Raw genomic sequence first — 25171 nt, forward strand, 5'->3', positions numbered from 1 at the left:
ACATATATGTCTCGCTTGTAAGAAATCATAAAACATGTATGTGTCCCAGTAGCTGTGAAAGGGTTAAGTGATTTAATCTTTTAATTGTATTTTTACTTGTAAATATCTGTAATATAAAACTAAATTAATCGATTGTCTAATTCTTGAATAGATGAATACTATGTTGCGAGTTGCACGTATTCTGAATATATCCAACAAACGTTGTTTAAGTACCAATAAATTGCCTCCTGAAATTGTTGTGCCAATAAATAAAGAGATGATTGTCTGTTGGCATCCGCAACAAGATTTTCCTTATGAATATTCGTTACCATTACCAGAAGAACAACAAATGTCAAACTCTGTTTTATGTATTGGTGAAAAAGAAATTGCAGAAGTTTTTATCCATAAGAAGAAGGATGTGATCATTGAACAACTCGCAAAAATGACATACACTACAAAACATAGATGGTATCCTAGATGCAGAGACAAGAGAAGAAGACATACAGATGCAGAAAGACCATATCTATAAACATGATGTGTATACCTAAATAACGTAGTTTAATAAAATAATTTTCAGATTAAAAACGCATTGAATAGTTTTTGAACAAATTGTTGCTCTGTCATTTATTTATGTATTTTTATATTGCACTTATTTATTGATCAATTATTAATATATTCGTTGTTCACCGATTTACATGTAGAGATTACAATAGTATTGATTAATCTAAAAGCTATCCTAAAACTATTAAGTATAACTACATCACAAAGATAAAAATGGAACAATTATTGCTGTAATACAAATATGAAGAGATCATAGTCATTTTATATATACAAATAGTACTTATGCTTATATGCACGAGCAGTAAACATATTAATGCATATAATAAGTTCTGGTCACTGACTACAATATAGTTTAAATTTTACATATTATCAGGAAATATTTGTCTCTCTCCTTCATGTAGATAAATGTGCATTGCTCGATATAACAAGTATCTCCCAAAATTACATTTTTCTATTATGTTCCATGTTGCTGCTATTCCATAATAATCACCATGTTTGCAATTAGTTAATTTGTTTACTCCAAGAGCATCAATCATCGCAGCTTCGCGTGTATAAGCTTCTACTGGAATGGTATTTTGATAAATATGCAAGCAAATTACTCCATATCCTGCATTCCAAATGTTCAAAATACTTTGAATTTTTGTATTTTCAGACCTTCGATTTGAAACCCATGCATCGAATGCATCTTTAAGGTGAAAATATGGTCTATTCCGTGTACCCTTACCCACATAAAATATAGAAGACAGGAATGTAGACCAGACTGCGGAATTTGTCATATTTTTTGCACGCGAGGGTAAATCTTTAGTTATACGTGGATCTAAGAGTAGATAATTAAAACAAGTCTTACTAATTCCTTCTCTCCATTTTCTAGAAGGATTTACTACAAAAAATTCTTTAAAAACGTTCTTTTCAGTAATTCTGTATTTTTCTAAGTAATTCACCCAGTCTCCATATATGAGAAAAGGATTCAAATCACATTTACTGTAACTCACTTTCGAAGGAGACCTAGAATGAATAGGTTTAGATGATAATTGATTACACGTCCCGCTTTTTAAATATGTAAGTCGCTTTAAATATAACTGCTTCGTTGTGTTGGTTATTGGTCCAGGATTATCACCTAGATCAATTAATTGTTTTCGTATTACTTCGTTTTCCATGGATACATCCATAGTTACATTTAGCGATTGTGGCCCTGAGAAAATTGGTAAAATGTCATTTTGAAATCCACATATTACAATTAAATATCTTTTGTCTTACACAGTTTGTCGGCTGTATCGCAATCGTCTACAGGTTTGCTGCAAATAAATCAAAATAATAATACTTATCACTAATTACAATCAACATTAAAATGAAATTACATAATTGGTCTGAATCTTTTACCAGCGTGGTAGTGTATAAATTCTACGTTCCAGGAAATTTATACCATCGTCCGGATACTCGTGTTTATACTCTTCTTGCACACTAGTGTATGACTGTGATTTGAAACTATCGAAGAAATAAAAAAATACAGTATAGTGTAGCCTACACTAAAACCCTAGGGTTCTGCGAGTACTCAATTTATTCGAGGAAACATATGAAATACAATTACCTTGAATAGCATGTACTAAAATGTTCTTTAGAACTATGTAGGCTATTATTGCTTTTTAATTCTTCCATAATTTTTTTTTGCAAAATATCATCTTCCTTTGAATCTTCCTTATTTTTTTCTATACAGTCTACATTCTCTAATTTTATATTTTCCAAGTTGTTATTACATAAATTCGTTAAGTTTTCTTTTACCTCATATTTTTCAATGCCATTCTTATTTTCAATCAAATGTGAATTTGTTGGCGCATCGTCATCATATTTATTTTCGTGTAATTTTATTGCCACATGTTTATTAAATTTATAATTCAATTTATATGGACGATTTTGATCTGGTGATAAGGAATTAGAAGAGTCAGGACTTGTGTTTTCTGATGACGCAAGTTCGTCATTTCTTTTAAATTTTCTTAATGAAGAATATTGTCTGTAAAATCGTTTTTTCCTTCTTGGAGTAGATCTTGCCATTTCTTTTCCGTAATTAAATTCTGATTGAAACGATTTAGTTCTTGTCATACAAGGTGTAACAGCTCTAAATTTTGATTCCTTGTTTATTATGTTTGGAGATAAATATCTCCCTTCTCTTTCTGACGATTTTTCAATTAAACAATTTGGTGATTTGCTTATAACAGAATCATTTGGATCATATGCAGGTATTAATGGAATTCTAGCGTTGTTTTGTTCAAAAATTTTACGTTTATATCTCGGAGTAAGAGTCCGTTTTCTCATTCTAGTTTTTAACGAAAAATTATCCTTCATATCATGAATCGTACTATTATCCGCGTTTAATATAGACAAGGGACTTGTATCATTTTGTTTATATTGTACATGTTCATTGCTAATCTCTTGATCTTTAGAGCTGGATTTCAAGGAACTTGAGAGTTGATTAATAATTTCATTAAGTAGGCACTTTTCTTTATCCATTTCTTCGCGAATTCGAAGCTCTGCTAGATTTGTATTAGATTGCTTGCGACTATGTAAATCGTTGTCATCGTTATTAAAAGAATATTCGTATCTGTTATCAGGCAATCTCTCTTCTTCATTTTTCTTAAGTTCGTTTTCATTTAATGTATCTTCATTAGCCATATCAGAAGTATGTAGCAAAGCATATTCTGCTATAATATCTCCGTTGTTAATTAGAAGTTTATCTAAACCAAACAATTTAAATAAAATATTAAACATAAAATAGGTACATTCATTTGATAAAACTTACCAAATGTCACTTTCTGCTTAGTTGCTTTATCTTCATTTCTAATATTTTCACAATATTTGCCCAATACCACGATTGCTTTGTAATATTTTCCATCGAATGCATAATGAAATGGACTACGTCCTTCGTCATCTAAGCACAGGGGATCTCCACCATTTGCTAAAAGCAATTCTAATACTGTCACTCTGCCCCAGGCTGCTGCTACATGAACTGGAGTCAGCCCATCTACTGACCTATGAAATTAAGTGTTAAAATATTTGATAAATAGCTTACACTTGAAGATCTTAATCATTATCAACCATGTAAAGTTTCATTATTACCTGACATTTGGGTTTCCACCATGGCGCAAAAACAATTTAGTTACTTCCTCTGCGAAAGCTTCAGAATCGTTACCTATTACTAAGTGAAATGGAGTTACTCCATGTGTAGGAATCAATGTATTAGGATCGGCTTCTTTATTCAAAAGTAAAGTTGTTACTTGCCTATCATAAAACAAGTTATTTATGTTTAACAGATACCACATAAATTAAAAACTATTGGGCTGTCTGGAAAGTCCATGCCGATTTTTAGTAGACGATATAGGTCTGAATATATCGGAATGGCTGAAAACAAATAGAATGTGTACATTCCTTAAGAGGTGGACAGGTTGTGGAACAAAATGGTACATGTATAATTCAATAAATATACATCAAAATTCAAATATGCCTTTGAATTTTTCTTAAAGATAGGCATGAACTTTCCGTACAACCCAATATAATCCCAAATTTCTTACTTAATATTATTATCCTCTAAGCCATCGCAAAGGGAAGAAGCTAGAAACAGGCATCCTTTTGATTTTTGAACTGACATTGTGCTTTATAATAAAAGTGCTTCAAAATGTATTATTACTTCCACAGGTACTTTGAAAAAAACTTCTGCGAAGTACAATAAAATAGTAACTCATCCGTGATCATTACATCAAATAATGGAGTATATGTTTTAAAAATAAAATAGGAAGAATACAAGTAGATATTTTATCAAAAATATATTCTCCCTTTGCAAAATTATAAAATTAAATATTTTCAGCACCTTATCCGTTGTTATTTACCATTGTTTATTATCACATGTAGGTACTTATTGTCAGTTGAACTTAAATATAGAACGCGTGTAAACAAACTACATGTGCACAGCAGGGCAGTATTGTTAAGGGGTTCCTGAAAAGATGTGATGTAGGTAGAATAGGATTTGTAAAAACTTACTATTTATGTATATAAATAGCAGTGGTTCTTTTGTATGCTCTAACTTTTTTAATAATATTGTATAATGTTAGTTCAACCATTATTTTTTATACTTGTACACAAGTATACATATCAATGACGTACACGAATTTAGCATATTGAGACGTGAAAAGTGACGTGGTTTCGCCTCTATAATAATAATCTGTGGTTACACGTATTATTTGTTTACACCGGTAATCACCGGTAAATAATTCGTGAAGCATGATGACAGTTTCGTGACACCTTGCGATCGTTAGGTTTTAAACGTAAATATAGTTACTTGAACGTCTAATATTAAAATGTCGGCTGGACGCGGCGCTTTGATAGTTTTTGAAGGTTGCGACAGAGCAGGAAAGTCTACTCAGGTGAAACTGTTATTCGAGGCTTTGAATAAACGAAACATTCCTGTGGAAACACGCGCTTTCCCTGGTAAACACTTTATTCCTGATTTCTTTTTTGTGGTTACAAATGTTGATATTAATGAGTATCGATATTCTAGACATTTAATTTCCATACTGTATCCACTTGTAGATAGAAAAACTTCTATTGGAGCCGTAATAGGCAAGTTTTTATCTAAAAAGCAAGATTTCTCCCCAGAGACAGTGCATTTATTATTCTCTGCGAATCGATGGGAATGCAAAGAAGAAATATTGAAAACTTTGCATAATGGTACTACACTTGTCATTGACAGGTAATCAAGATAGGTGCTTTGCTTTTTCAAACAAATAATTTGCCATTGTAATCATATATATTATCGTAGATATGCAAGTTCAGGTGCTGCTTACACAGCGGCTACAACTGGTAAAAGTTTAACCTGGTGCAAGGAACCTGATAAAGGATTACCTAGACCAGATATGGTTATTTTACTCAAAGTATCTCAAGAATCTCAGTGCATGCGTAGTAATTGGGGAGAGGAACGTTTTGAAAATATTAAAATTCAGCAATGCGTAGCTGAGAATTATGAGAAACTGAAAGACAAAACATGGTATACTATCGATGCGAATCAAGAAATCTCAATAGTACATTCACAAATATTAAATAAAGTTTTAGATGTTATACAGGAAATTAAAGATCTGCCTGTAGGTGAATTATACAATTCTGATGCACTTGATAACTCCACACAATAAAAACTAATTGTAAAGAGTAACTCTATATTAATGTTAATAAGATTTAAAACTGTTGATCAGAGAAATATGTATATATATATAAAACAGAAAAGTGAGAGAAAATTACATCTAAAATTTCGTTTTATAAGCTTACTTTATTTGGTTCATGAACTTTATCTAATTAATATATACAGATCTGTTTATGGTAATACAAAACTTTATCTGATGTTTGATAAATCTATCCAATTTACTTTTGTACTTCTAAGGATTTCGTGTGCTGGAATCTTGTCCAATAAATAAGTCTAAAATTAAAAGGATACAATTACTATTAAGTTATTGTATAATAATTGATATAAAGTGTAGGAAATTAAATTTATTTACCTGTTTCCTTACATATATTAAGAGCTTCTCAATATGTTCTGGATTGTTGCACTCTAAACAAAAGAACCTCCTCCAAAGTGCACCAGCTAATACTCTATCTTCTGACAAAATTCCTTCATCATAACCAATTACAGCAGCATTAAATTGAGCAGATAATGTAGACAATTGTTTCTTCTTTATTTTTGGATGTATTGCCTGATTAAGAAAATTAATTAATTTCATTCAAGTATGAGGTAATAGGTAATTTATTTATCACTTACACCAAGCGCCTTGATTCTATTCTCGACATCTTTCCACAAAGCTTCAACCAGATAAATTCTGACAAGTTTACCGTCCTTTCCTTCAGCCATATAACGTACTAGTAACATCCATATGTGTAATTCTGTGACCAGAAACCAAGAGAAAAATGTGTCTGCCATATTAAAATCTAATAAATGAAACAAAACGTTCAATTAAAAATATAAATTGTAAACTTGATTAAATTAATCTATATTATGTCAACAAAATTTAAATAACAATTAATAATAACAACATACCGTTAAAAAATTTGGAGTATTGAAGTTCGTCAACTAAGTTTTCATAAATTAAATAGCCTACTGCCACTGATTGCTAAAATATAATTAAAAAAAAATACAATGAAAATTTGTTCTCATCTTATTAAATAAAAATATTATTAAAATATGTTAAAACATTAATTTCAGATATTATCTTTATACAATTCAAACCAATACTGGTACATAATTATACTTACATATTTTTCTTTATGTAAACCCACTTTAGATAGCAATCTGAAGAGTAGTCCATCTTGTTGTTGTACTTTAATTACACTTTCACTCAAAGCTTTTGAACGAGCGTCATCACAAAACTTATGAAATTGGGGTGTTATTGAAAAAGCAATGCCATTGGTAATAATACATTGACGTTCCATTATATACTTCATTGTTGAAGACAACAATGTCTTTTATAGTCAATAATATCATGTATATCATCCATCATAAAGAAAAACAAATGCGATTAGTTACATATTATCATAATAACTTAAGTAAAGTTATAAGAATTATTACTTTCTTTGAAATATTACAAAGGTATAATATAGGTGAATTACCCTCATAATTAAATTGTATAAAATTATATAATAAAATAATTAGTCTTGTTACTACATTCGTAAATTCCAAGTTAATAAGTACATAATAATATAATATATAAAACAGACATGTGTGATTGTGTATGATGTAGGTTATATCAAAGCATTTTTATCATCGATAGAAACACACCTTTTTCAGAGTTAACATTCTTGTACAATGCATCATTTTGTTATATATTTTTTAGATTTTCTACTAGGAGCTTCAATTATCTGAATTTTTTGATCAAAAGAAAGAACATGTAATCTTCTTTTTACATTTGAAATATAGAGGTATTTCTTCTGCTAGTATTGACGCGCTAAAATTAAAAAGGTTACAGTTACGTTACTACTAAAACCTTTTTTGGTCGCTATACAAAACTAGAGTAACTTAAAATTATGAATTAATCCAAAACATATCAATTCTCCACAATAGAACACATTGAAAAGCCTCTAATATTCTTTGAATTTAGGATTTACTTCGATATATAAGAAAGGCAAGTAGAATTACATATTGCAAAGACAAATAACCTCTAGACAATCAGTAACATATTATAACAAAGGTGCAACAAATAATTGTTTAAAGCCTGTGATAGTATAAATTTTATTCTAAATAAAATATAAAAATATTTTTAGCAGAGTCCCATAAGGCCAGCCTTATGAGTTGTGGGAATTCAAACTTTTCTTCAAATATTTTTTTATTTCAAATGATTTTTACATCGTAACGTGTAGTTTTTATTTTATTTAAAGTATGGATATTATTTTCAGCATTATAATGCAACTTTCATTACTGGAAATGTACTAAGAATAATAAGGTACTGGTTTTAGTACTAGTGGCGCCATTGGTATTAAATAAAATATTCTTAACAATGAACAATCCAGTAAATTAATACATAAATTCATCATTTTATTTAAATTGGAGACTCATTTTATTTGAATTGGAGATTGGATTTAAATTGAAGACTTGAATAAAGGCGCGAATTGAACGATGATCCGTGCGAACCAATCAGAGGATGGGTAGGCTCAGCCAATTAGAGTCGGCTGTGGTACAGCCAATATGGCGTCGTACAGACCTGTCAAAAGTGTGTACGTCGAATACACACATCTTTATGTACTCGTATCGTTTAAACTATTACTTTCCTATACTTTTAACTTGCATTTCCGGATTGTCCAGGTCAAAAACTACAAGATTTGATAAGCTTTAACCAAAACGAAAGAGGGCCCTGAGACAAAGTTTAACCTGGTTTAACCCTGAAGGTTAGAATGGTAGTACAGTGTTCGAAAAATTCGATTTGGAGTAATAAATGATTAAAGGAGTATTAAGACGGGGAAACACACTTAAATTATATTAATTTATTGTATCATAATATTGTATGCAACAATTGTTTCCATTTGTTACAAGAATGCTCTGTTCATTTTCTAGGTTTATTTTACGTAACAAACTTCACGACATATATTTTGCACGGTTTACAAAGTCGCGAGGCGTTCGACGATATGACGGGTACTCATACTTATCTGGTTTCCAAAGAACTTTATCGCCTAGCTGTTCAGTGAATCCTGGGTGGAATTTTTCAGATATAGTCTGTAAAATTCAGTACACATGAATGACATTCAATTCTTTGTACTACAATTGTTTCCTTCATTTATTCTTGCCAACTCTGATTTAATTTTTCTGATTTCTATGACTTATCTTATGTATAAGGAAATTACCCAGTTAAATGCTTAAAGAATGGTTAAAAAATGGACTACTTACATTCTCAAGCGCTTCATCCATTGCTATCACTTCTTCAGGTGACCAAACCATCTCACTGGGAAGATCAGGTTTATTAAATTGAATCATATCTTGAAATATAGTATATCTATCCTGACCATACTGATATCTCAGGTTGACAATTTCATCCGGCTCGTTGAATACCCAATCTGACATTTTTTTTTGTTCGTAATTAGCAAGATCTAAATCCTCGATATCTTCGACCACAGACGTAAGATCACCCTCTTTGGACCAATCATAAATTAATAAATGAGAGTGATCTGCCATCTTCTTTAAATACTTTTCTTTGTATACATTCTCCAAATCTGTGAGATATTTTGTTGTTAAAACTTTTGAATTAACTTCGTAGGGAATACCTTTTTGCTTAATTTTTTCCTGTAACATAACAATTTGAACCATCGATATCAAACTAACTGTTTTAACACAATGCAAAATGACAAACAGTGCAACTTACTTTGACAATTTCTGGGGGTACATCTAGATATATCATTAAATGCGGTCTCAAAAAGAAATTTTTTGCAATAGTAGATATTTCTGTATAATATGCATATACATGTTCACTAATATATCCAAAATTTTTCATGACTTCTGCAAAAACAGAATCTGAGTAAACACTTCGATTAAGCACCACACCCTGACCAGTAGATAACATATGCAACAAAGCATTTATGTATTGCTCAGTTCTCATGTGGAGATATATCATTTGAAACCGTGCTACTCTTTTGTCATTAGGATTTTCTAAATATCTTGGTACATCGTAGCTTTTACAAAGGAATGGTAATTTTGGATCCAATTCACGGATGTCCACCCCATAACAATTGATATAAAGTTCATCATGAGTCGGAGCTGGCATGTATAGCAAGCCAAATTCATCTGCTAGTTTTTCACAGAATTTAGCCTTCCCTATAGCGGGAGGACCATCTACAACAATCAGTTTAGTGTTTCCATCGTATCTATATAATGCTGGATCAAAAATAACATGGTAGAGTCCATATTTCTTTCTCCAATAAGGAAATGGGGCAGGTTTCTGCGCATCAGACTTTTGATACGCTAACCTCGTCAAAGAGGCAACTTGCTTAACATTGTAACTTCTCGAAGTCTGTAAAACAAAAAATAGAATAATTAATGATAATTAGTTATAACTTTTAATAACTTTGCTGACTTCGATGATCCTAATATTTTCTAAATAAACAAAAAGCCACGTCTTAATAAAATATTTTATCGAAGCGACCATTTTTAAAATTTACTTTCATTTTATTGTTACTCTTTTCTTAATTTTGCGGTACTGCTAATGGTACTAACCTTACATAATCGATTCGAACACCCAACAGGACTGACTTTTGAAATGGTGGCAAGGAATTTCAATGCCATTATACTGGAATGAATATCACTTAAATGAAATATATGCAAGTATGATTAACGAACCATAACAATATAATCAACATTTTTCATATTGTTATTCTCTTACCGTACACACTATAAAACTGTGACAGTGTGATGATCCTACTGTGATAAGATCTGCCATATGAAAGTCACTAAAATACGACAAATCTACTGTACCAATGACGTGCCATCTAATCGAGCTCAGAGGAACTTTGAAGCACTTTGAAGTCCTCTGAAGGTAACAAACACGATGAAAAACATTGAAATTGTCATCAATTCCCCATGATTGAATAAAAATATTATGCAATTACGAATAACAATGGTAATTGCTCTACATGTAGAAACAATGCTCAAATATTGGCAATTTGATTACATCCGCCGTAATAGTGGAAAACTTTGTGGGAGATTTAAGAAATGCAAACGCTATCACTCCTTAAAATTAAATTCACCCATATTATGGAATTTTTGTAATATTCCAATAGTGTTCAGAACGAATCCAAGATTTTGTTTCGACATTGATTTTATCATGTTCCTGTGTCAAATCTATTAGCTTTCATCGATTTCCATTATGTTTGGACTATGTCTATCTAAAACTGTTGCTAAGCGACTCAACCATACACAATGGACCTCATGTAACCCAGAGAAATAAAGAGAAATGTATTACGTCCAACATGAAGTAATATAATTGAATAATAATAATAATAATCCTTTGTAGTTAGCTTACGTAAAGTGCCATTACAGAGCAACAACATGTTGCTTAAATATTTGGGCAATGTCATGTCCCCGCAGGTAACATTAGCTATAGTTATTATTAAACAATGTTAAGTATGATTGTAGCATGAAAACTTTTTAAAAGACTAAAATTTGTACAAGGAATGTTTTTCTAATGAAACAGGATTATGAGAATAGAGTAGTGGGTATAGTTTGGTCTCCAAATAGCTTGAAGCTAGCTGTAGCTTTATCCGATCGTTTCATTTACCTCTTTGATGACAATTGCGTGAAGCGAGACAGGTTTTCCACAAAACCTGTTGATTCTAAGGTATGTATAATAGAGCCCAAAATATTCTTTAAAATATAAATGCTATTTAAACTATCATTTTTAATCCTACTTAATTTTCTTAGTTTGGAAAGAAGAGTTACTTAATCAAGGGCATAGCCTTTTCCCCTGACTCGACTAAAATAGCAGTGGGTCAAACTGATTGTATCATCTATGTCTACAAAATTGGAGAACAATGGTACAGAGTAGTTAGTGCAAAACATGAAAGTATAAAAGTTTTCATAGCTGTAAGAATATGATTATTTTAAATTTAATATTATACCAATAGGGGAGATAAGAAAGTAATCTGCAACAAGTTTCGCCAGAGTTCATCAGTGACTTGCCTAATATGGCTCAGTGAGGGACCCATTATTGTTGGTTTGGTGGATGGGAAGGTTCGTGCAGCATTGCCAAAGTCTCAGAAAGCTCAGACTCTCTACACAGCTGACTCAATAACTATTGCATTGGCTTCAAAGTAACTTTCAATCGTCATGTTTACAGCTAGTGATTAGAGAATACGAAACACTAAAACCTACCTTCGTTAAATTCTAGTGTACGCGGCACTGGGTTTCTATCAAGTCATGCCGATGGCAGTATCATAAAGTATCATTTAACAGATGATGGGACTCATGAACCATCAGGACGTATTTGCACTCATAGTGTACCTGCATATGCATTAGCCTGGCCTCAGTCGCATATCATGGCAGCAGGATGTGACAGACGAGTGTCTTTTTACGATTCCCATGGAAAGCTTGTGAAGACTTTCGATTATAGCCGCGAGGATGAAAAGGAGTTCGGGGTTGCCTGCTGCAGTCCTAGTGGACAAAGCGTTGCCGTCGGATCCTGGAATAAAATAAGAATACTGGATTGGAGTCCTCGACGATCCATCTGGGAAGAAGCGAACACTAAGTCTTTACCAAACTTTTACACTGTCACTGCAATATCTTGGCGTCGTGACGGCTCCAGACTCCTTATGGGTAGTCTCTGTGGCGCAGTGGAACAATTCGAAACCGTGTTAAAGAGAACAGTGATTCGAAGCAGTCACGAAGTGGCATACGTGGGTCCTAGTCAGGTGGTTATTCGACCACTGCAAGAAGGCAACAGGCCAGTAATCATCAGATCCCAGGCAGGATACGAGATAGAGGATGTGAAGGTCCTTGGACGCACTGACAACAATGTAGTAGCTCGCACAGCCAACACGCTGTTACTCGCGGATATAGAGTTGAACTTGATCAGTGAAATTCTCTGGGATGACAAGAGTAACAGCGAGAAATTCTTTTTCGAGTACCCAAGGGTGTGCCTCATCTTTTGCGCCGGTGAGTTGACTATTGTCGAGTATGGGAACAATGAACCACTGGGCTCCGTGAGGACAGAAGCGGTGAATCCTCATGTGGTCAGTGTAAGGATCAACGAGAGGCAGGTATCGGGCAGTTTGGACAATAAAAGGCTAGCTTATTTATTGGATCCTCGAACAGTCCGTCTTGTGGATCTTGTGACGGGTACCACTGTAGCAATGATTTCTCATGATGTGCGCGTAGATTGGCTAGAGTTAAGCGAAACAGGTCACAGATTGCTATCAAGAGACAAGAGAGCCAGGTAACAAGATACTCTTCTTCTGTTGAATTTTTGTTATATAGAATAATGATACAGGTTGTGGTTGAGCGACGACTTGGGTGGACGAAATTTACTCTTAACCGGAGTCAGCTTCGCCTCCTGGGTGTTGGGCAGCGATGTGGTCGTGGCTCAGAGTAACCAAACATTGGCAGTTTGGTACAACGTGGATGCTCCAGAAGTAGCCACGCTGATCCCAGTTCGTGGGGACGCCATAGATATCGTCAGAGAAGATGGCCGAACCTCTGTCACAGTGGATGAGTTAGGTGGAAAAGTAGCCTACTTGCTGGACGAACCTCTGATTGAATTTGGTACTGCGTTGCACGACAACGACTTCGGTAGAGCTTTACTGTTCCTGGAGGAGCTGGCAGATAGACCTCAAGCAGAGGCCATGTGGGAGAATGTAGCTAGAAATGCGATGGCTACTAGACAATTGCTGGTCGCTGCTAGGTGCTATGCAGCTCTGGGGGATGTGGCTTGTTCCAGGTTAGATTAGTACAGGGTTTCTTCTTTGAATTGTTACAGAGTATCTTTTTATCGTTATAATTCTCTAGATTTCTGAAGAATATCATAGCTGTTGGAGAAAAGTACAGCCTTGAGACTGGAAACGACCCCCTCTCAAGCCCAGATTGTTGGGCCAAGCTCGCAATTCTCAATGGCGAGCTGAAGACAGCGGAGGCTATCTACTTGGAGCAGAACGAATTAAACCAGGCTCTTAACATGTATCAGAAGTATTGGCGATGGGAAGATGCGCTGTTCCTGGCACAGAATCGTGGCTGGCCTGGTTTACTAGAACTCAGAGACAGGTATTTAACGTGGCTGCTGGAAAGCGAACAAGCAGCTAGGGCTGCTGCTATCCTGGAAGTCTCCAACCCACGACGAGCAGTCAAACTATACCTGGAGGCTCGTCGAGCCGGGCGGGCAGCCCGGCTAGTTCTGGCGAACGATGAACTATTAGAAGACAAATCTATCGTTAAGGAAATTGTCAGGGTACTAAAAGCAACAGATCTGATGGAGCTTGCGGGGGAACTATTGGAAAAGACTTCGGAACCTTTGGAAGCTATCGCATGCTATTCCCAAGCTGGAGTATTCGCGAGGGCTCTGGAATTGGCTAGAAAAGTAGATCCCACCTCAGTGGTGGACTTGGAGCGTGATTGGGGCAAGCACTTGTCCTCTGTTGGTCATTATGATGCAGCTATCAATCACTTCATCGAAGCTGGGGAAACTGCGCTAGCTCTGGATGCCGCTATTAACGCACGCCAGTGGAGAAAGGGTTTGCAGATTTTGCAAGTACGTGTTTTTGTCGATTCCCCTTAAGAAGAGAAGACTCTAGACTCTATTCTAATTTTCTTTTTTTATTCGCTCAGGTGATCGAGGATGACAACGTAGCGATACGAAAGAAGTGCGAGAAATTAGCAGAGTATTTCGCTTCTATAGGCGAGAAGAACGTAGCAGAGAGACTCCTCCTTAGGGCTGGGGATGCTCGACGTGCGGTGGATGTCCATGTGCAGAACGGCAATTGGATTCGTGCATACGAAGTGGCTAAAGAGCACATGACTCCAGAGGAAGCGAACGAGGTGCTGGCCAAGCACGCGGCCATTCTGTGCGACGCAGGTGACTTGAAGCACGCCGAAGAACTGTACCTTGCCATAGGTGAACATGATAAGGCCATAGCCATGCACAAGAAGGCAGGCCGTCGCTCAGACATGGTGAGATTGGTAGGAAAGTACAGGCCAGATCTGCTGGAGACAACTCACGCGCATTTGGCGAAGGAGTTGAGTGCTTCTGGAAAGCCTCGAGAAGCTGAAGAGCATTATCTTGCTGCTGGAGATTGGAGAGGTGCTGTTACCACTTACAGATCAGCCAACTTGTGGGAGGACGCTCTTCGAGTCGCCAAACAGGGTGCTGGAGACGCTGCTGCACAGCAAGTAAATATATGTTCAACAATGATCTTATGGTCTAGCTCCAACTTTATCTCCAATTTCTTGTCTCAATGATACTCATTTTTCGGCAGGTCGCCTTAATGTGGGCACGTTCACTAGCCCCAGAACTGGGAACAAAATTACTGATACGCGTAGGCTACTTGAACAGTTGTCTTCAACTAGCATGCGAAGCTGGACTGTTCGACTGGGCGTTGGAAATTGCCAAATATGCCGATGATGATCAGAAGAAAGAGGTCCACTATAGATACGCTATGGCGCTGGAGGACGCTGGTCGTTTCTCCGACGCTGAGAAGGAATTCATCAAAGCAGGAAGGACTATGGAGGCTGTCCAAATGTACATACACACTCGTGACTGGGAAGCTGCTGAAGATGTGGCACAAACAATCAACCAGGATGCTGTTTCACAAGTTCTTATCGCCAGGGCTGCCGATGCAACGGAATCTCAGAATTATTCTCTTGCGGAAACTTTATTGTTGAGGGCCCACAAACCTGAGATTATCATCGATCATTATAAGGTGATATTTTTAAAACAATGGATCAAAATAAACGTGGAAGAAATTAGCTTAATCCAACGTTGAAATATTACAGGCTGCAGGAATGTGGTCCGATGCATTACGTGTTTGTAGAGAGTACTTGCCAAGTCAAGAGACGAATCTTCGACGCGAATTGGGTCAGAAAAGTGCTTCTCTGACTGGGGTGGATGCTTTTGAGGAAGCTAAGAAATGGTTGGAGGTCGGAGAAGTGCGAACAGCTTTGGATATCTTGATTCTTGATCCCCAGGCACCCAGGTCGTCCCTTATTCGAGCAGCTGAGATTGTGCTTCATCAGGCTGACCCAGAAACAACAACACAAGTTGGGGCTGACCTTGGCTCAAGATTGTTTGCCATTGGCGAACATGTTCTGGCTGCACAGGTATTCTTGCAAGCAGATAGATTGAAGGACGCCATAGAAGCGTTGGCGTCAGTAGGGGAGTGGGAAAGAGCTAGACGCATAGTAAGAGAACTCGCACCAGATATCGAGCCCTACTTGGAAGATAAGTACAAGGAAGCTATGTTGAGAGACGGACAGATAGATAGACTGGTGGAAATAGATATGGATGCTGGCTTGGAAATGCTAGCAAGCAAGGGACAATGGAATCAACTATTCGAAACAGCAAGTAGCTCCCAAAACTCTCAAACTCTGCACAGATATTTGGCGCAGCGAGCGGTACAACTTCTGAAAGGGCACTCGCCACTTGAAGCTCTGCAATTGTATGCTAAATACGGAGCACCTCCTATTCCACAAAATTTTAACCTCTATCTACAGTTGGCGGAGAGTGTTCTTAACTCAGAGGCATATTACCAGTACAAGCATTTAGCCCTTCTGCGCACCGTTCTCTTGGACATCTGGAAAAATTTAAAGTCTACTACTGCGCCTAGATCCAAATTTGAGAGACTACTTCAGTCGTCTCACTACGCAGCTGTAAAACGTGCGTGTAGCGATTATCCTGTGCTCTCTGGACTGGTTTTAAAGTGCTCTATCACTCTGCTGAGGTACACCGACTTCCTTCTGGCTGACCGAGCCTACTATGAAGCTGGCGTCGAAACACGAACAGCTGGATTAAGCAGTGAAGCCTTTGTTTTCTTAAACCATTTCCTTGACTTGGAAGAATGTATCGAGGAAGGTGACAGCACAGTGTTGGATGTGGATGACCTGGCTGTAACGGATTTCCCAACAGAGGTTCCGCTGCCAGAATCCCTGAGCATGTCAGTGGAACAACGAGAAGAAGCTCGCGAATGGGTGCTTACGGTGTCTATGGATCAAAAGGTGGAGCAAGTCTTACCTGTTGATCATAGAGGTGTTTATGTGGGTTCGTTGAGTTCCCCGGAAGGAGCAGGAGCTCTTCAAGGCTGTATTTTGACAGGTTTTCCTGTGCGGGGCCCGACAATTCGGTTTGCAGAGGTAGATTATTATCGTCGTGTTACATTTGTCTTCGTAGTATAACAATCGATTACTGTGTCTTTTAATAAGGGTGAGGCTGTGGCAGATCGTGACGATTGGACAAAATTAATCAACACAGCACGACAAACTTCCCAGGAGTCTATGCTCAACGATGTCCTCGCTTTTGTTCAAGAGTGGTGCGGAGCAGTTCCCAGTTATTCTTTTTGAAGACATTCTACACTCTACTTTTTCATTAAACTGCTTATGCTTGATAGAATATACTTAAGGTAAAGGTTACGCTGGAAATTTTAACAACTCTTTCCTAACTAGGATTTGTGTTTTCTATTTTGCAGGTATAGTGGAAATACAGAAACAACGGAGATCTTTCATTTCTCTAGAATTTATTTAAATAAGGCTGCATTATGTAAATAATTAGTCTAACTTAAGCATAAATAATTCTATATTGTGTGAATATACATGCGTACATAATGTGTGTCCATGGGATTCTCACATCTTACTTTAAACTGACTCTATATATAACTAAAACCTTGACAAGTTGTTGAGATAGCTATCACTCGTTGTCCAAATACCTATCCGCAATGAGCACTTAGATGACTACTTGGTGAAGACTATGCACGCGTTGCATTTGTACACAGGCTGTATCTTAATAACAATAGTACAAGTTTAGCAGGATGAAACATAATAATTTCTAAAACTCTCGAATTTCTTCTTTTATATATCTATAGATCCTTAATGCGTCTTAGGCTTATACTTGGTCGCCTAAATTAAGACAAAATGAAGAAAAAATAACGAAGAAGAATAAATAATTTAAGAAAAACTTTGCAAGACAGACGAAAGTTAAGTGAATCGTGGACAAAAGTGTTTAGAATATACTGGAAAACAGTGCAAGCTTTGTTAACTATATTTTAAAATCTGCTATCAGTACTATCTGCTATTGATTAAAATTAAGTGATTGATCTCAATGTGCTTGCAACGAAGGTGATAATGTTACTCGTCACGAAATTGCTCTCAATCGTTTTATTTTCATCTAAATATTTACCATTTTCTAGTGTTTTAAATATACAGAGTGTTTCAAATAATGTATCATAAAAAAGATACTTAAATCCACGATAAGATAATCCTCGAAACTTCTACGTACCTATTAGCCATCAAGTTTTCAACTTATATCGGACTTACAAAGTTGGTAATCAATTCTATATAAAAATATCGAAAATCATCTTCGGTTAGAAATCTTGTACAATATACATCGTAAATCTTCAATCATATACCTCAATTAATCCGATGAAATTATTCGACTAATCCACTCTACAGATTGCAAGTTTCAGCTCAGTTTAAATATCTCCCACAACATAGTCATCTCTAACAACAGAAAGCATACCAAGGAACTTAATTAACCAAAACTATACAAGACATTTCTATGCTGCACCCTGGAAATACATTCAAACCCAGTCGCGAACACCGATCCTGTACAACCACTGAGTGATCAAGAACGCAACTGTTATCTTCTCAACGACTAATTACTACTGCTGAGTGATCCTGAATACAGGGCCAATCCTTAAGAAGAATCTCCGCAGAACGGACCGCATCTCCGGCTTGAGATCAAAGCACATCATTTCGCAGAGCAAGGGGTAGCAGCTGGAGGCGTGAACGGCGAACCGATTGTCGCTCATCTTGAGGATCCTGGTCAGAAGGAGCAGCAGAATAGGTGTCCAGGCGTCTCTATGTGCTTCGTTCGACAACGCCAAGAAATACTCTAGTGCCTCACAGGCCACCTCGACCAGCCTGCTTTCTACTTTGTTCCAATCTGCTCTGTGAGCCTCGTCGCTGTACATCTTGAAGAGAATGCGCAGCGCGCAGGCCAGAGACTGAGTCTCCTGCTTCAGCAGATTTGGTTTCAGGTTGCCGCGGAATCCTGCTTTCCAGAGAACGTTCCGCTGTTCGTGGTTGGAATTGAAACTTTTGGCGAACCGGTGTGACTTCAGCAGGCACTCGACCAGTTGCAGAAGGTGCGTGGTCGTCAAGGCGCAGTACATGCCCTGTTCTTCTTTTTGTTGGTCAGCACCGGCTCTGACACCCAGCTCAGAGGACTTTCCGTTGAACATGTCCGCCTGCGCCAGCGCTAGGTTCTCTTGGTCCTCTTTGCGCGACGTGGCAGGATAAAACACGATGTTGTCTATCGTTTGGATCAGTTCCAGCTGGACCACACACTTGATCAGCAGCGCGGAAAAGACTCTGTTCTTCACAGTTTCGCCATTCGTTAGGCTCTGGGAACTGTTGCTTCTCTTTAGGATACCCACGTGGTTGTCCACTTCACCAATGATCACGTCCAGGTCAGATTCCTTGTTGGGCGACTGTGGCTTCCATGTCAGAAGTGCTGATGGCAAGGTGCTTTCAAAGATGTCAAGGACGCAGCAGCAGGTTTTCTCCCATGTTTTCTCATCGAACTTGATCCCGTTACTGATCACCAGATTCTCCAGGCAGTTGGTGCCTGATCTTGCTAGCTGTTCGTTGTCTTGTTGTACACACCAGAGTAACTGTGAATAGAGTTGCTCCAAGAGGAGTGGACCCAAGGTGTCGTAGAACTGCGAGAACACGTCCACGATGGCGTACAGAGCATGATTGCACGTGGTGGTCATCCATTCTGCTTTCTCCGTGTGTTGCTCCGGAAGCTTCATATTGTCGAATATTCTGAATAGAACTTGGAAAAGATCCTTCCACCAATGTGGTTTGAAAGATGCTCCATGTGTCTTCACAACGTCGAACAAAACAGTCAGTGCTCTTGTTCGTACATCTAATTTACATCTGCTCACTATGCAAGATAGCTCGAATAGCAGAGGAAACCATCCCCTTACCCAAGCTCTATCTTCTTCGGACACCATTCCACTGTCATCCATCATGACCTCCGTGAAAAGATTCGGATTAGCATCTATGTAAGAAGCGCAAGAACGTATCAATCTTATAGCCTCCATGCTTGTTTCTGGGAAGGAGGCGTTGCAAGCGAATTCACTGAGGCATTTGACCGCGTCTTGGAAGGAGTCGACCATGATACTGAAGTCTTCGGCGTATAATTCATTGATGATCTTGCCCGTCATAGAAAACGCCAGCTCGACAACAGCTTCGTCTCTGTCGCTGGCAGCGTGATGGAAAACACTGAATATATTCTTCCATCCCGATCGAATGTTAGGAGCTTGCGAATGAACAATTTGAGCTACACAGCGGACGACCATGTCTCTAATTACCGGTGATCTGTTCTTTTTCATGATATGCTCAAAGGGTCTCAGGAAATCCTTTTGAAACCTGAAGTTGGCGAACTCTCCTTTCTCGATGAACTTCGTTGCAAGTTGTCGCAAGGAATCAACGGCGAAGAATGCGATCTCTTGACGGGGGCTGCAGCCGACCCTGTCGAAGTGATCTCCTATCACTTGCCAGATCCTGGACCATTGAAGCCTGATACGACCCATGTTGTAGTAAGAGATTTCAACTATCTTAGTTAGAGAGAACATGCGTGGCTGAGTCGGATGGGACAATTCCTCCAGAGAGACCTGACAAAGAGCTTCCACGAACTCTACGATCGCATCTCCGTCTAATCTAGTAGACCCAGTGAATATTCTGTCGACAGCCACTACTACGCTTTGGGAACTTGTTTCCCCTATCGATTCTTTTACGCTTGGGTCAAGCGAACTGAGATTCAAATTGTTGGTTTGATGTGAGCTATTGTGAGTCAGAGTGAAATTCACCAATGGCGAAGGAAAATGTGGCTTCGATGGAGGACCCAGAAGCTGCGGTCTGACTCCTGTACCGATCAGCTGCGCCAGCTCGAGCTGTGAGATACATTTCACAACGTCTAACCAAGAGCTGCCGAGGTAGTTGCCATCGGTATGAGCGACAGTAATCAGAGTTTTTATAGTGTCGATGTTCTTCGCCTTCATCTCCGTGATAGGAGAGTTTGCAGTCAGCAAAGTAAATCGCGCCAATGCTTGGACGTATGCATCGCGTTCCAACATCATGTGGAATATGCAAGCGATACGTATGGCGCATCTGATGCCGTCCAAACACAGAGAAGCGATTTCAGGGTCGTCGCAGTTCTGAAGACCGACACTGAACGCAGCCAAAAATGGTGTCCAAGCAATTTTAAACATGGGCCGTACATGCTCCAAATGCTTGGCAGTGGTGAATGGCGCTTGAACGTGACTTACAGATTCCATCAGGTTCTTGGCCGCAGTAGAGATTACTTCCATTTCCATGTTCCATAAAAGCCTTCGCTTCTTTTCACTGGATATTACTTGTTTTCCAGGTCGGTTGGGGTTAGATTTCATCTTGATCTCGTTGCCCGCTATTTCGTCGTAAATTTTTGATAAATACTCCTCTGGCAGATCCTCGTTGTCGCTTATACGTCGATTCAATTTAATGTATTGCTCTTTTGTCATTTTACTTTTAACCTGAGGTGAGTGAAGGTCGGTGGTAAGCATGATGATAGAGAAACCCAACACGTAAGCAGTATCGGCACTTGTGAATAAGCCGTTGCTAAAAAATAAAGAAAATTTTTCCATTAACGTTCGAGTTATTTTATAGCAACAGAGGAGACCAATTTCAGTGTTCCATGGGTACTTACTTTGGATTGCATTCACAGTACCGGCTGGCGAACTTCTCCATCAACCGATCGATCTTTTGCGCTTCGCCTGGCAGCCTAAAGCCCTCCAAAAAGTATCTGAGAGCTGTAACTAAATCACGATCGGCAAAGTTCATTTGATCAATGTAGCTGTACATCACCTGATTGTGATTATGGTCGCCGAGAAAATCGCCTATCGCTGTTTTGTCGAGTCGTTCGTCCATGTGGAGCCAACGAGCTACATCTTCCGATGAATTACCCAGAAGACCTTGCTCTTGAAGATACTGTACTCCTTTGCTTGGCTTTCGATTGAAGCTAGAGGTACAAATACTCTTTAATAAAGCGTATAGATATAGGTAGACAAATAAAGGGCAACTATGTACATTTCGATTCCCGTCTCCCAGACTTCCTTTTGCTGCTTCTGCACTTCGTACTGTTCAGGCGAGTCAGGAATTTCTTTGTTGCCTACCAAGCTGGAGTTCGCGGAGGACAGACTCCCTGCGCTTCCGTAACGTGGCAACGGAAGCTCTACAGGGGGATCAAGTGGCTCTAGTGGTAGCTGCTGGTCTGCTGGAACGCTTGGGTTCACGTATAAGTCTCTGCTCCACTCGACCATGCACTTTAAGATCGAAACTAGACATTCAAGTCCTCTGATACGCATGGATTTCTCCTGGTTAGGAGAGGCACCCAATTCTAGTGCTTGCCTACCCTGCGCGATCTTTGATAAGTCATTCACGAGTCTGCAAGAAAGAAAAAAAATATAGATTGTCACTACTGACAAAGTAGATGGGTAAATAATGGCTCGTACATCTCCAAATATGTGCGACGGTCATATAAGCCATCGTCTACCCATCCCTACTATTTTATTTACATTTTCCCACCTCTCAAATAAATTTGCAGCAGAAAGGTCGCAATCATAGTTCACGTAAATGTCAACGACGCTTTGTGCATCCGCACAAATGCGTGTCAAAGCATGGATCACCATCCACTTGTGCTCAAAGGAACTACTTGAAGTTTCCAGAATGTTCAAGAAGATTTCCTTGAAGAACACTTCTATCTGCATCTTTAAGTGCACTTTGAAACGTGCCAGTAACGTGAGGAACAATGCCAACGAAAGTTCAAACACTTCAGGAACTGAGGAGACACCGTTCTTGGAGAGGGCGACGCAGAGGTACTGTTTTATGCCTATGACGAACATTTCGTTTGAACGCAACACTGGCCCTGCGTTTTGCAGTATGCCAAGAAGCAGCTGCAGGGAGAGTATCTTCGATCTAAGGTGGTGTGACCTAAAACAATGTAGCAGCGACATTAATAATGTTTCTGGAAAAAATACTTGCATAAAGGAAGCCTGTATATAAAGTTTTTAGTAGAAATGTTATTACTTGGGATCCAAATTGCCATCCAGAAGCGGTTTCATGGAAAGCTTGCAAAGTGCTCTAAAAACCAAGAAGGCATCCTTTTGTAGGACATGCGTGAATTTTGCCCTGACCATATTGTCAGACTCCGTAACTGCCTCGTCAGAGTTTTCATCCATAGGCACTTGGTCCAAACTTGCATCCTCTGAAATCACTATCGTTGTACTGGTGCAGTCCTCTGGCACAACAGAGTTCACGACATCCTCCAGAATTCCTCGAACGATTAGCTGGGGCTCCTGACTCGTTTCCGTCGATGCCTCTTCGTTGTTCGCTGCTTCAGTTTCTAGCTCACTTCCAGAAGTACAGTTGGCGTTATGAACAATTATTTCCGATTGTTCTACTTCATTCCGAACGCTTTCTTCTTCCTGATACCACAAACCAAGAGTGTTTTTATAAAAATTTAATATAATTACTAATATGTATAATAACAAAATGATGAAACATTCTATTATCTACCGCTTGTGTTTCCATCCTTGCGAAAATAACATTGATTATCTGTGTCAACGTAGCCCGAGCAGTAGTCTGATTGACGAGGTTTTTAGAGACCAAATAAACGTTGTAAACAACGCGTATGGCAAGCAGCACAGTGCCCTCGTGAACTTCGACATGCTGACTTGTCATTACTGTGAGAAGGGCTTTTATAATCTGCAGCTGTACACCCTCGTCTGTCTGTAGCCCTATGAAGCATCCGCAAATTGTTTCAACAATGCGCACAATCAATAATTTGTTTGGCTCTATGGAGTCAGGTACATTTCCAGTAAGATGGCCATACGCGATTAGTTTCTGCAGACAATCCAGAGCAGTGACCACGATTCTTGGTGACTTGCTCTGACAAGCCAGTTCGAATGGCAGAAAATATCTTTCAGCGGATATGACGTATGACTCGCTGCGAGGCTGGGGTAAAGCAGTTGAAACCTGCGAGCCTGATACTTCCTTGATCTCATTTCGTAAGTTATCTATGAAGGAATACAGGAATAATATTAATTTAACAGAAGTTAGATAAATAATGAAATTAATTCTTTCAGCTGCGACAGAGTGTGCAAATTACAAACATATTTCTAAAAGACAATTGATGCAACTAAAAGACTCGATACAGGGCAGTCAATAGTAGGTACTCGGAGTTGATTCTCTCGTCTTCCAGACCTTGTTGTGTGGAGCACACTTACCAAGGGCAGCCTCGCAAGATTTCCTGAGTTGAGAGAGGTGCGACCGTTTGACGTCTCGGTCGGACAGGATCTTTTCCAATGCTCTAATGATGAACATTTCTTTAGAGTTATCTTGCATCGTCGCCTGGCCAAGCTGAGCCCTATGCTAGGCTGGCATGGAAGAATACGCGACTCGATTCGAGACACGCATCTTCATGATATTCCAAGCAATTCTCCCATAACTTTCTTGTGCATCGTTCACGATCACCTCGAGGAGGTGTTTTTCCCTTCGAGGGAATTGGCAGTTTCTATAGCACTGACGATGAAACGGGGATCGATCAGAAATTCCGGAGTCGATTTATAGCGACGACGAAAGAATGTTCCCTGACGTTTTGTCACGGTGTTAAGCGTCGAAACATCTTGCGTGAAATCACGCGAAACGATTACGAAATAAGAAAAAGGCCGCAGCCTTCAAAACAGCGAAGGAATCGGAGCACACCAAAGCAGACAATTCAAGACGTTGAAGGTGAGCCCAGTACTCACACTGACATCTCGTGACGTGAAAAAATATCATAAACTACTCTTATAGAGGCGAAACTCTACCATTTTTTTATGTGTCGATTTCCAACGCGTATTTTCGAGGAATTTCATCAGGATTATTGTTATAATAAACAATGATCTCACAATTTAACAGTATTAGAACAGTTCAGTGGGGTTTAGTACTTCGACATCTTTATACCAAAAGTGTGACTTGAATGCGTATGCGTCGAATTCGAAAACTATACCAAAAATTCCATCTCGATGACAGTCTGACTGCAGCTTCGACCAATGACTGTAGCATTAACTGACACATTTCCCTTCAATTTCCTTTCATTTTCTGTGACATTTCCCTTTAATTTCCCTTCAATTCCTCTTCATTTACTCGCACAATTAACTTTAATTTTCCTTTATTTTCTGTATTTTCCCCCATTTCCTGGCACATTCCTCTTTAATTTCTCTACATTTCCCATTTATTTCCCTTCATTTCCATTCATTTCTTTGCCACCTCCTTTCTCATTATGTGATCCTGATAAAAGAGGTAAGTATAAGAGGTAAGTATTAAAGTATAAAAACGAGAAAAAAA

At 38.2% G+C, this 25171-nt stretch overlaps 6 protein-coding genes across 11 annotated transcripts; 2 read left to right on the forward strand and 4 right to left on the reverse strand.

The window, feature by feature from the left end:
- Positions 1-575: 575 nt before the first annotated feature.
- On the reverse strand, positions 576-4701 carry LOC128879131 (uncharacterized). Of its 4 annotated transcripts, none has more exons than XM_054128028.1 (8): positions 4570-4701; positions 4104-4245; positions 3652-3813; positions 3335-3564; positions 2129-3269; positions 1921-2025; positions 1798-1835; positions 576-1732 (listed from the first exon to the last, which is right to left on the reverse strand). In XM_054128028.1, exons 2-8 carry the CDS (start codon positions 4178-4180, stop codon positions 900-902), a joined length of 2586 nt encoding a protein of 861 aa, XP_053984003.1. In that variant the 5' UTR covers positions 4181-4245; positions 4570-4701; the 3' UTR covers positions 576-899. The 4 variants fall into 4 exon arrangements, with proteins under 4 accessions (XP_053984003.1, XP_053984002.1, XP_053984001.1 ...); XM_054128027.1 differs by lacking the exon at positions 4570-4701 and adding an exon at positions 4419-4524; XM_054128026.1 differs by lacking the exon at positions 4570-4701 and adding an exon at positions 4400-4508.
- Positions 4702-4733: 32 nt separating this feature from the next.
- LOC128879135 (thymidylate kinase) lies at positions 4734-5869 on the forward strand. Its single transcript, XM_054128037.1, has 3 exons — positions 4734-5016; positions 5119-5278; positions 5348-5869. Exons 1-3 carry the CDS (start codon positions 4887-4889, stop codon positions 5712-5714), a joined length of 657 nt encoding a protein of 218 aa, XP_053984012.1. The 5' UTR covers positions 4734-4886; the 3' UTR covers positions 5715-5869.
- On the reverse strand, positions 5749-7528 carry LOC128879133 (ubiquinol-cytochrome-c reductase complex assembly factor 1). 2 transcript variants are annotated; one of them, XM_054128032.1, is made up of 6 exons: positions 7349-7528; positions 6826-7032; positions 6611-6683; positions 6335-6501; positions 6075-6269; positions 5749-5995 (listed from the first exon to the last, which is right to left on the reverse strand). In XM_054128032.1, the coding sequence occupies exons 1-6, from the start codon at positions 7382-7384 to the stop codon at positions 5912-5914; spliced, it is 762 nt and encodes a 253-aa protein (XP_053984007.1). In that variant the 5' UTR covers positions 7385-7528; the 3' UTR covers positions 5749-5911. The 2 variants fall into 2 exon arrangements, with proteins under 2 accessions (XP_053984007.1, XP_053984008.1); XM_054128033.1 differs by lacking the exon at positions 7349-7528 and adding an exon at positions 7180-7323.
- A 1004-nt stretch (positions 7529-8532) lies between these two features.
- Positions 8533-10521, reverse strand: LOC128878436 (NADH dehydrogenase [ubiquinone] 1 alpha subcomplex subunit 10, mitochondrial). 2 transcript variants are annotated; one of them, XM_054126638.1, is made up of 5 exons: positions 10434-10521; positions 10268-10340; positions 9420-10064; positions 8948-9340; positions 8533-8776 (listed from the first exon to the last, which is right to left on the reverse strand). In XM_054126638.1, exons 2-5 carry the CDS (start codon positions 10334-10336, stop codon positions 8639-8641), a joined length of 1245 nt encoding a protein of 414 aa, XP_053982613.1. In that variant the 5' UTR covers positions 10337-10340; positions 10434-10521; the 3' UTR covers positions 8533-8638. The 2 variants fall into 2 exon arrangements, with proteins under 2 accessions (XP_053982613.1, XP_053982614.1); XM_054126639.1 differs by lacking the exon at positions 10434-10521 and having other exon boundaries at positions 10268-10427.
- Positions 10522-10569: 48 nt separating this feature from the next.
- Positions 10570-17676, forward strand: LOC128878431 (intraflagellar transport protein 172 homolog). Its single transcript, XM_054126634.1, has 13 exons — positions 10570-10586; positions 11064-11137; positions 11244-11387; positions 11471-11583; positions 11674-11859; positions 11937-12980; positions 13035-13481; positions 13550-14285; positions 14363-14923; positions 15010-15453; positions 15527-16879; positions 16949-17145; positions 17212-17676. Exons 2-12 carry the CDS (start codon positions 11099-11101, stop codon positions 17084-17086), a joined length of 5205 nt encoding a protein of 1734 aa, XP_053982609.1. The 5' UTR covers positions 10570-10586; positions 11064-11098; the 3' UTR covers positions 17087-17145; positions 17212-17676.
- On the reverse strand, positions 17677-24597 carry LOC128878432 (brefeldin A-inhibited guanine nucleotide-exchange protein 1). The gene is made up of 7 exons (XM_054126635.1): positions 24070-24597; positions 23360-23859; positions 22871-23268; positions 22370-22774; positions 21872-22228; positions 21492-21803; positions 17677-21403 (listed from the first exon to the last, which is right to left on the reverse strand). The coding sequence occupies exons 1-7, from the start codon at positions 24185-24187 to the stop codon at positions 18400-18402; spliced, it is 5094 nt and encodes a 1697-aa protein (XP_053982610.1). The 5' UTR covers positions 24188-24597; the 3' UTR covers positions 17677-18399.
- Positions 24598-25171: the final 574 nt, after the last annotated feature.

Source organism: Hylaeus volcanicus, chromosome 6, assembly GCF_026283585.1.
Source record: "Hylaeus volcanicus isolate JK05 chromosome 6, UHH_iyHylVolc1.0_haploid, whole genome shotgun sequence".
NCBI lineage: Eukaryota > Metazoa > Arthropoda > Insecta > Hymenoptera > Colletidae > Hylaeus > Hylaeus volcanicus.

What these genes read in the sequence shown, in the direction of transcription:
- LOC128879133 (XM_054128032.1), bottom strand. Translation starts at nt 7,384, where the DNA reads ATGATGCATTGTACAAGAATGTTAACTCTGAAAAAG. An exon ending in ATAGAATCAAGGCGCTTGGT is followed by an intron (nt 6,270 to 6,334) that starts GTAAGTGATAAA and finishes TTTCTTAATCAG; the next exon opens with GCAATACATCCAAAAATAAA. An exon ending in TAATATATGTAAGGAAACAG is followed by an intron (nt 5,996 to 6,074) that starts GTAAATAAATTT and finishes TTTTAATTTTAG; the next exon opens with ACTTATTTATTGGACAAGAT.
- LOC128879131 (XM_054128025.1), bottom strand. Translation starts at nt 4,274, where the DNA reads ATGAGTTACTATTTTATTGTACTTCGCAGAAGTTTTTTTCAAAGTACC. An exon ending in GGTGGAAACCCAAATGTCAG is followed by an intron (nt 3,565 to 3,651) that starts GTAATAATGAAA and finishes TTAATTTCATAG; the next exon opens with GTCAGTAGATGGGCTGACTC. An exon ending in TTTAGTACATGCTATTCAAG is followed by an intron (nt 2,026 to 2,128) that starts GTAATTGTATTT and finishes TTTCTTCGATAG; the next exon opens with TTTCAAATCACAGTCATACA.
- LOC128879135 (XM_054128037.1), top strand. Translation starts at nt 4,887, where the DNA reads ATGTCGGCTGGACGCGGCGCTTTGATAGTTTTTGAAGGTTGCGACAGA. An exon ending in GGAAACACGCGCTTTCCCTG is followed by an intron (nt 5,017 to 5,118) that starts GTAAACACTTTA and finishes ATCCACTTGTAG; the next exon opens with ATAGAAAAACTTCTATTGGA. An exon ending in ACTACACTTGTCATTGACAG is followed by an intron (nt 5,279 to 5,347) that starts GTAATCAAGATA and finishes ATATTATCGTAG; the next exon opens with ATATGCAAGTTCAGGTGCTG.
- LOC128878436 (XM_054126638.1), bottom strand. Translation starts at nt 10,336, where the DNA reads ATGGCATTGAAATTCCTTGCCACCATTTCAAAAGTCAGTCCTGTTGGG. An exon ending in TACCCCCAGAAATTGTCAAA is followed by an intron (nt 9,341 to 9,419) that starts GTAAGTTGCACT and finishes GTTATGTTACAG; the next exon opens with GAAAAAATTAAGCAAAAAGG. An exon ending in TGGATGAAGCGCTTGAGAAT is followed by an intron (nt 8,777 to 8,947) that starts GTAAGTAGTCCA and finishes TGAATTTTACAG; the next exon opens with ACTATATCTGAAAAATTCCA.
- LOC128878432 (XM_054126635.1), bottom strand. Translation starts at nt 24,187, where the DNA reads ATGCAAGATAACTCTAAAGAAATGTTCATCATTAGAGCATTGGAAAAG. An exon ending in ATCTTGCGAGGCTGCCCTTG is followed by an intron (nt 23,860 to 24,069) that starts GTAAGTGTGCTC and finishes ATTCCTTCATAG; the next exon opens with ATAACTTACGAAATGAGATC. An exon ending in GATGGCAATTTGGATCCCAA is followed by an intron (nt 22,775 to 22,870) that starts GTAATAACATTT and finishes ACATTGTTTTAG; the next exon opens with GTCACACCACCTTAGATCGA.
- LOC128878431 (XM_054126634.1), top strand. Translation starts at nt 11,099, where the DNA reads ATGTTGCTTAAATATTTGGGCAATGTCATGTCCCCGCAG. An exon ending in CAAAACCTGTTGATTCTAAG is followed by an intron (nt 11,388 to 11,470) that starts GTATGTATAATA and finishes TAATTTTCTTAG; the next exon opens with TTTGGAAAGAAGAGTTACTT. An exon ending in TCAAGAGACAAGAGAGCCAG is followed by an intron (nt 12,981 to 13,034) that starts GTAACAAGATAC and finishes ATAATGATACAG; the next exon opens with GTTGTGGTTGAGCGACGACT.